Source organism: Montipora capricornis, chromosome 10 (genome assembly GCF_036669925.1).
Source record: "Montipora capricornis isolate CH-2021 chromosome 10, ASM3666992v2, whole genome shotgun sequence".
Lineage (NCBI taxonomy): Eukaryota > Metazoa > Cnidaria > Anthozoa > Scleractinia > Acroporidae > Montipora > Montipora capricornis.
The window spans coordinates 56,181,209-56,191,208 of record NC_090892.1 but is presented as its reverse complement, the minus strand read 5'-3'; the positions used below and the strand labels follow the sequence as shown (position 1 = coordinate 56,191,208).

The 10,000-nt window shown below is 39.8% G+C and overlaps 1 protein-coding gene across 2 annotated transcripts in view; it reads left to right on the top strand.

Annotated features, from left to right (window-relative positions):
• The first annotated feature begins 4,606 nt into the window (after positions 1–4,606).
• LOC138021753 (E3 ubiquitin-protein ligase TRIM71-like) overlaps positions 4,607–10,000 on the top strand; it is a 30,681-nt gene continuing 25,287 nt past the window's right edge. For both annotated transcript variants that reach the window (XM_068868747.1, XM_068868746.1), the window contains exon 1: positions 4,607–6,056. In XM_068868747.1, the coding sequence (XP_068724848.1) occupies positions 4,640–6,056 (1,417 nt within the window). In that variant the 5' untranslated portion in view covers positions 4,607–4,639. The remainder of the gene's footprint in view (positions 6,057–10,000) is intronic.

Genomic DNA, 10,000 nt, shown 5'->3' with positions numbered 1-10,000 from the left:
GCCAGGGTTGTTATTCATCTCTCATTTTTTCCTGCATGAGATCCTGCATGATGACAACAGTATTACTGCAAATTAAACATCACAGATGTGAGCATGTCAGTGATTAATACAAGGTGGTTTCCAAACAGCTCTTCAAAATTGTCTGGAAAAGGGACGATAATTATTTACTTGCCACACCTTCTTAGTCAATGTTTGAACAAGCAAATATAATTTGGTTTTTTAATTCAAGTAAACTGTCTTACTTTCATTAATACAGCTGTATGTTATTCTAGTCTTTCTCTTGCTGAGCATGGGTTTGGATATTAACTTCTGAGAATGCTCCTACTTGTAATAGTCTTAATGAATATACGGTACTTACAACAATAAAATTAGGGAGATATTTGAGTTACTATATATTGTGTTTTGTGGTAACACATACCATAGTAGTTGTTGTGGTTGTTGTTGTTGAAAATGAATCAGATAGAGTCATTGTGGGTCTATCATTGGGTAGTGAAACTAGATCAGTTGTGCATAATAAAATGTTAGAGTATGAAGCAGAATGCCTCTAGTCTTGCTGGATGTATGATTACATTCCTCTCTCAGTATCTTTACACACAGTGCAAAATTTAGGCTGGATTTTTGCTGGTGCAATGCATGCAAAAGTGAAATCAGTATTTTCCAAACACATGCAGGTGAATGGTTTCTTATTTCATTATCATGATTCTCATGTCTCCCCACCCTAATCCCAGCAAGGCTCTACAAGGTGATCGACAAAGCTGGAGAAAAAAATTACAGTTACCAGCCAGCTGCAGGAAAAATACTGGAAAAATATTTTCAACGATGGACCACCACCAAACTCCAAGTAAAAGGGAAACATCAAGTAGCATTGGAGTCAAATTTATACTTAGTTTCAAAACTTTTTTGCGATCCTCTCTTAAAATTAAGACTTATTTTCTTCATTTCATTGCCTCGCTCTTGTAAAAGTAACTAGTGTTGTAAAATATGAGAATGGAGGGCAGGTAAGTGACTTATCCAAGTTGCCGAATGAGTGGGATGCGGGCATGAAAAGAACTTAAGCTTATTTCTCACTTTCAAATGATTCCAATGAAACAAACAGACGATTTCGTCATTCAACAAGAGCAGCATAAGCCATCTTCGCAGAAGGAATTATCATTCTGCCCTTGCAAAGATGTTTACCCGGCGTTTTCCTTCTCAGTGCACAGTTTTCCCCCCAGAGGTTTACCAACGCAGAGACCATCGCGACTAATAACATTACGAACTTCGTCCTTTTGCTCTAGCGCTCGAATGCAGGTAAAATTCTCCTGGTTTGAACTATAGTTTTTTGGTTTGAAAAGACACACGGAAGATTAGCTCTCTTCAAAATTTAAACCTTATCAAAGTAGTGTTGTCCTTATCATCGCAAAATGAAAACAAACACAGAGAATTTAAATTGCCGCCATTTTGCCGCGCTGTTGTTTCTATTGCAAATTTAATTGGTACCAGTCCCTCGCGCGTGGCTCAAGCCTGCGCACTCATTTTGCCGCGGTGTCACCGTTATTATTATCATTATTATTATGTTTCTTTGTGGGTGATTCGTTGATTTAGGGAGATCGGAACATAGATTTATTTTGGAATGCAAAGGAGATGACCATTTTTGATCTGTTAAGTGATGGTGATGGTGGGAAGGGATTCTCAATTGCCATTGCACCTTTTTTCTCCGTTAAGTAAATTGGGGCTGTTTCTACTCTGTTTATATCTGATCAAAGGGGATCAGAAATTCTGAAACCCTTTACAACCCTGAACAAATAGCCGTTTTTGTGCCGTGACGTGATGGGGAATCAGAAATTCTGAAACCCTTTACAACCCTGAACAAATAGCCGTTTTTGTACCGTGACGTGATGAGGGATTAGAAACTCTGAACCCCTTTACAACCCTGAACAGATAGCCGTTTTTGTGCCGTGACGTGATGGGGGATCAGAAATTCTGAATCCCTATACAACCCTGAACAGATAGCTGTTTTGTGCCGTGACGTGATGGCGGATCAGAATTTCTGAAACCCTTTACAACCCTGAGCAGATAGCCGTTTTTGTGCTGTCACGTGATGGGGGGTCAGAAATTCTGAATCCCTTTACAACCTTGAACAGATAGCCGTTTTTGTGCCGTGATGTGATGGGGGGTCAGAAATTCTGAACTCCTTTACAACCCTGAACAGATATCCGTTTTTGTGCCGTGACGTGATACGGGATCAGAAATTCTGAATCCCTATACAACCCTGAACAGATAGCCGTTTTTGTGCCGTGACGTGATTGGGGGTCAGAAAATCTGAATCCCTTTACAACCCTGAACAGATAGCCGTTCTGTACCGTGACGTGATGGGGGATCAGAAATTCTGAATCCCTTTACAACCCTGAACAGATAGGCGTTTTTGTGCCGTAACGTGATGGGGGATCAGAAATTCTGAAGCCTTTTACAATTTATTACCTTTTCCTTCTGATAATTCACACACCGGGCATCAGAAATTCTTTAGAAATCCGTTTAGAATTTAAAATACTCCGGTGTTTCTGCCCTGTTACCAGATTAAGGGGGATCAGAAATTCTGAATCCTTTTAGAATTATTGATCGATTACCGTTTTGTTCTGGTAAGTTATTCTGATAAGAATTTCTGACAAGGGGATCAGAAATTCTGATTCCTCATAAGCTTATAAATGCTTTACTGTATTGTTGTGTAAAGATATGGACAGAGGCATTAGTAACTTTGAAGGCCTTTTAAAGTGAAATGAGACCAGAAATTCCGAATCTCGCTACGAAGGAAATTGAGATGGGTGCGCGATCTCTTTTACATGAAATTGAAATGGTTTCATTGCAGTCATGAATATTATGACGGAATTGGAAATTTGGATGTGTTGATCCTTGTGAACTCTACTGAACACTTGTTTTTCTCCTTGGAGTTTGCCAAAACCTTTCGGAAGCACAAACTTTTTCCCCTAAAAATGCCAATATGGTTCTGAATTTTCTCAAATCAGAACGCCACATTTTAGTTTGGAAGGCGTTCAGTAACCGGAACTGGCTCATACTCGAGTGGTATGAGGTGTCATCAAGTCGTTTGAATTTAAGGTTCATATGCACTCTACCATAAAACTGAAAAGATGTCCCACCGTATTTACAGGCGCGAGAGGAGGTTTGTGTTGCAGGTTATTGTAGATTGAAGATCGGATGAAAGTATACTGCGATCCTGGGTCATACAGAAATTTAAGGAGTGTGTCACCAACTGTGATGTCTAATAAAATTCTTGGCGCTGGATCCAAATTTACAGCATCTTTAGAATTACTGATCATGCTATTAGTGGTTTCGCCAGCATTAGAATTCGCTTGGAACCAGGGTGAAGGGCGACCTCTTCCTGACGGTGGGAACTGTTGTGATTGTGGCGCACGTGGGCCATTTTGGTTGCGACAAAACTTTGAAATATGACCTCTCAAGCCACATTTAAAGCATGCTTTAAGTTTAAAGCATGATTGCCTGTTGTGACTGGGTTTTCCACAGTGATCACAAATGGTCGCCGTGCTACTCGTTGGCTGGGCGAAGGTTGCATTGCTGCTGGTAGTTAATTTTTGCACGGTATTAGTTAATCCCTCGACTAACTTTTCTAATCTATTCAAAGAATTGTTTGAATATGCATTGGTGCTAGATGCCACCGGAATTTCCGGAGAAAAAGAATGCTGCGTTTGTTTGCTCTGAATAAGTTCTAGGATGCTTTCCAAAGTAGCTGTTCCCGATAATTGTAGAATACGTATAGGCTGTCTCAACTCTTCATCTAGTGATGTCGTGACATGGCTTATGGCAATTAAATCAACTGCTATCTCATCTTTGATATTGTATAATATCAATAATAATAATAATAGTGTTCCTTAGATCAGTTACAAAGTTGCTAATGTTCATGCCCCGACGGAAATGGAAGCTTCGCAACTTCATCTCAAGCGTCCTTTGATAGTCGCTACCACAAAAGTGTTCTAACATTTTGGATTTACACTCAGCAAACGAGATTTTTCCATTTGACTCACCGATTTTTGTCGTTATGAATGTGATTACCTTCCCTTCTGTTGTACACAATAAAAGGTCTCTCCATCTTCCTTCTTCGTGGCCAAGGGCTGCCAACTGATCTTCGAATTCCTGGATCCATATCTTTAAAGATTGGGAATTGTCTCCTTTGAACTTAGGCAATTTTGGTAAGCCGGTCATTGTGGTTCTGATCTCGGTGGGACCTCCAAAATGATTGTTGTGCTAACGGCTATCACATGTGCGAACTGACGATCCGAGAGTACTTGAATACCTAACTCTTTAATATCGTTTCTTATTACACTCTGACACCGTTTAAAACTATCCGATAACTGTACTTGAAAACTCCTAATTGAACTCGAAGCTACTATAGATGCTGGTACGGAATACTGGACAATGCTGAATAATACTCTTTGGCAGTTACGCCCCTATTTAAATTGGCGTCACATGGTAACATGACATCACAATGACATCACAACTCCTAACACAACACTCCGCCATATTGAAAGTCCGGAAGATCCTGGGAACGAGGTTGCTGTATCCTGTTTCGTCTTTCCAAGAATTCGAAGGACCGTGTAAAGTTTCGTTTTACCCTTGGTCGAATGTCATGGCTCGTAGTAAATCTTTCTTCGACGATATCAAGAAGGAACTTGAATGTTCTGTATGCCAGGAACAATTCAGTGAGGCTAACGAGCCAAAAATATTGAAATGTCTTCATACTTTTTGTGAGAACTGTCTTGAAGCGTGGCTGCGAAAGCACCGCAATGGAAAGTTGAGTTGTCCTACATGCCGTCACATCACCAATTGTCCTAACGACGACATAAACAAGCTTCCATCCAACCTGTTTTGCAAGCAGTTGGTAGAAATTGTGGAGGCTTATAGTGGACAGGGACCAGACGAGTCACCGCAATGTGGAAACTGCGACCAAAGAATGCCTTTAAAGTTTTACTGTTCAAATTGCAATTTCTTTTTGTGTGGAGATTGCGCCGAACTCCATAACAAATTTAAGTCTTTTAGGGGCCACGAAATTAAGGAAATTGGAAATTTTGAGTCTGGAGACTTGCAAGATTACTCTCGTAAAGCAAACATTTGCAAGCATCACCAAGATGAAAATCGTTTTTTCTGTGTCAAATGCGGAATTTGCATTTGCCGTGACTGCGTAGTATTGGAACACCACGATCACAAGAAAATTTCCCTTCAGCAAGGTATTGAAAACAATAAATCGGAGATTGAGGCCAAAATGTGCGAGGTGCGAGCGACCCGTTCTTGGTTGATAACCTTTAGAAAAGCCTCGGAGGAAAGAAAACTGAAGCAAGGCAGCGATATCGAAGAAGCGAGAAATGAAGCCAAGCGCGTCGCTGAACGCAGCATATCATTGATTCGCCAGCACGAAGCAAGCGTTAATGAAAAATTATTAAAACGGAACGAGGCATTGCATTACGCCTTTTCAGCTTTGGCAAACATCCTAGATGGTAAAGTCACGGAGATCGACAACACCTTAGCGTTTTGTGAAGAGGTTCTACAGCGAAACAATCTGCCAGAAATTTTGAACGTCAAAACAATGATCGAAGAGAGGCTGCAGGAACTGTTGCTAACGATGGACCATGACAATTTGCCAAAGCTGGACTCTTCCAGGGTCAAATACGTTCCAAGTGATTTTGAGTTTCCAACATACGCACCGGGAAAGCTACTCGTCAGTAACACGGATCCTTTAAAGTCCGTTGCCAGGGGAAGGGGTCTCACGGAAGGCAGAGTGGGTGATGTTTGTACTTTCACAGTAACTACGAAAGATTCCACCGGAAAGAAAACTTACAGTGAGTTAGATGAGGTGAGAGTAGCAATCAAATTTGAGTCACAACAACTAAACGAGAACGTCGAACCGACGAACAGTCAGGACGGCCGTTACTCAGTTTCTTACAAACCAACAACGCATGGGGAATGTGCCGTGTCCATAAGTATTAATGACATCGCCATTAACGGAAGTCCATTCATTCTAGAAGTGAAGGAAAAATTGGAAGATGGAGGTATGTAGATGAGAACCGGACTTGTTGTCAGTAATAATTATTTATCTTAAGGACGAAATTTCAACCATGGAGAAAAGAACATCGATATTTGTCACTGAGGGATATTTTGTAATCTATCCTTTTGCTTTGGATCCACCCTACTCTCAAGATTATACTCTAAACCATAGGCAGTCCAAGTTCGCGTCACTAGAGAGCGTGTAATAATTAATTACTAGTGGGAAGATGACCTTTGAGTGCAAGCGGTGTTGCGTTACAGGCAGCTGTTGAGAATTTAAAGACTTTGTATGGGAAATAAACTTCCGTCGATTATGAAGCCTAAAAAACGCTCAATTTAACGTTCATTCAATAAAATCAATAAACCTAACTCACCTCTGGTGTATTCTTGTGCGTTTTGGTGCTCATTTTACCGTTTCGGGAATTTCACTGTTCTAATACGAAGTCAAGACTACACACTAAGATTTCGACCGTAGTCAGCTCAGAGGCGGTTTGCGCCTCGAAAATCCATCCCAGCCGCGATTTTTTCACGCAAAGCTGAAGCCCCATCATTTGCGAACCTCGGTGAATGTTTCGTCGTCAAAAATCCCCACGCACTTGTCTTGAAATGAGCATTTTCTGCTTCCGATTCCACGATAGCTGATGAATTTAACAGTTGGTGATCTTGTAAATAATCACAGAGCTTGTGTCCGAGGTCAAATTAACACCACCAGATGAGGTACAGTCATTTCATGTACAACACTTACCCCATCCCCACAGCGTCATTCCTAACCATGGAGCTGTTCGAGAAGCCGCTGTGGGGATGGAGTAAGTGTTGTACATGAAATGACTGTACCTCATCGGGTGGAGTTAATTTGACCTCGGACCCAAGCTCTGTGATCATTCACAAGATCACCAACTGTTAAATTCATCAGCTACCGTGGAATCGGAAGCAGAAAATGCTCATTTCCAGCCAAGTGCGTGGGGATTTTTGACGACGAAACATTCACCGAGGTTCGCAAATGATGGGGCTTTAGCTTTGCGTGAAAAAAATCGCGGCTGGGATGGATTTTGGAGGCGAAAACCGCCTCTGAGCTGACTACGGTCGAAATCTTAGTGTGCAGCCTTGCTTTTGCGTTAGAACAGTGAAAACACGAAATTCTCTAAACGGTAAAATAAGCACCAAAACGAACAAGAATACTCCATAGGTGAGTCAGTTTTATTCATTTTATTGAATGAACGTTAAATTGAGCGTTTTTTAGGCTTCATAATCGACGGTTTTTTATTTCCCACACAAAGTCTTATAACGCGTTTAAATCCTCAACGGCTGCCTGTAACGCAACACCGCTTGCACGCAAAGGGAAACCCTAAAATCCGGAATCCAGAATCCGGAATCACAGGTCATTGATTTACTAATACATAGAGTAAAAAATATCCTAAACATTCATAAAAGCTAACCTTAGGCCTAATTAGGCCTAAACAAACGTTTTTAGGCCCAAGGTTAGCTTTTATGAATGTTTAGGATAGTTTTTACTTTCTGTATTGGTAAAACAATGAGCTGTGATTCCGGATTCCGGATTCCTGGTTTTAGGGTTGCCCCACTCAAAAGGTCATCTTTAATTATTACACGCTCTCTAGTGACCGTCGCGAACTTGGGCTGCCTATGTTGAAACAAATATGTTTTAAGACTGCTCAAAAATGATTTTAAGACCATGTGGGAATAAATTTGAAAGAACCATGTGTAATTGTAACCTTCGTAGCAAACCCATTAATGAGGGCGCAAATACAAGGGAAGGTACGTGTGCCGCCGGAGTTCTTAAACCTGAAGAAAACTTTTTATACGGTTGATCACAATCTTCTTTTACTAAAGCTGGATTACATTGGAATAGGGAGTCAAAAAGTTAGTGGTTTAGGTCTTATCTGTTAAAAGATCCCAAGCTGTTTTTGTTGACGGAATACTTTCCGAATAAGAGAAAATTAGATGTGGAGTTCCTCAAAGCTCAACACTGGGTCCATTACTATTTGTGATTATATTACTGATTGACTTTTCTACTATTACTGATTTTGCTACTCAGAACAATGTACTATCACCACCACAGGTCCCCCAAGCTCAATGTGAGGTGAAGCAAAAAAATATGTAAGGATTTGTATTTGAATCCCGATCAAAGACCTAACAAGATCATTTCACAAAAACACTCTCATTAAAAAGCCTAACCTTATTGCCATTGTGGGTTGCCTCCCTCCTGTGTGGTTTTTTCCATATTCTACGTGATTTGAGCTACTTTCAATTCCTCCGTTGTCAACGGTTATTATAAAATCCCAAGGCTGCACACTTAATTCTCTGGAGTCCACCAATTTGAGTCAAATATTCCTGGATAAAATGCTGCCATGGTTACAATTCCACAGAATCAATTGACAAAGATTAAACTTTTATTTCAACTCACCAACAGAGCAATAGCAGCCCTGCAAGCGACCTCAGGCGGAGGTTTGTTCACTCGATCTTTTGGAAGATGGTTGGGAGAGCAATGATGGAGGGTTGACCTTTGAAGCCAAACGCTCAACAAACTGAGCCCTACCCGGGGCAACCCTGGTGAAAATCTTTTGAGGATCTTCAAAGATCTTCATTAAGATCTTTATGGATCTTAGTAAGGATCCTCAACATTCCTTGCAAAGATCCTCAAGGATCCTCAACTTTCTTGCCCAGATCCTTGAGGATCCTCAAAAATCTTGCCAAAGATCCTCAAGGATCTTTAAGGATCTTCATGCAAGGGTTAATTTAAAAGATCTTGTGAGGATCTTGTTAAGATCTTTGTGAATCTTTCCTGAATGTTACCAAGGAATTTCAAAAATCCAGCCAAAGATCGTCAAGGATCTTCATTATTTTAAGAGATCCTTTGAGGATCTTGTTAAGATCTTTGTGGATCTTACTAATCTTACCAAAGATCTTCAAAGATCCTGATCTATCCTTGAGGATATTGTCAAGATCTTTGTGATTAGTTTGGGTGTATTCAGTATTCTTACCAATGATCCTCAAAGATCTTTGTGGCTTCATTAAAGAACCATAATTATATTACTGCCAATTATGACTTTGATTCACCTCAGGATGTCATTTGGAAAAAAATGCTTAATTGAATTTGGAAATGGCCAATTTCTATTAACTACCATGAACGACAACAACAATAAATTATAGCACAAACTTCACTTAAACTTGTTTATTTGCATAGATCTGTTTATCATTGTCAAAATCATAAAAATAATTGGGGATTTAGGATACGATATTATTACAGCATGTCCACGTAATACTGAGGCCACTTGCAACACAGTGTTGAACACCACAATATTCTTTTATATCTCCACTTATCCTACTAGATGTACAAATAAGTGAAGGCATTGTGAAAAGTAATGTAATTCATATATTTAAGACTACAGTAACAATACTTGCTTGATAAAGGTAGTGAAAACCTGCATATAAGAGCCAAGTTTTTCCAAGCTAGACTAAGAAGGCTCTTATAAAAGTGGTGCTTAGTGGTAACTGGAAAATTAGGCCACAGACTGTACTCAGGTCCTTAAACAGGCCTTTACTGCATGCATAACAATTATGTTATAAAAATCCCTTTAGTCCAAGCATGTTAAAGCCATTTATGAAGTTTGCAAAAAGCTATGCAAGATAAACAGAACAAAAACAACATTAAAACATGGTGCTGTGTTGCTGCTGGGACAAACATGGTACTGGTAGAGCTTGTTACAGGTACATTAAATTTGTGTATTCAGTGTTTGACTGAATTTCTCAAAATAAGAAACCATTTAAAATTGTAGGCTAAAACAGGTTCTTTATAAAAGGGGTCTAAATGGACTGTCGTAGCTTAAAAGCTTCTTAAAATCTAGTTTCTTGTACACAGGTTTTTGCTGTAACTCATGTTTTGTTTTTGTACAATTTTTTTCAGAAAAAAATAATTATGCTTCAAACATTT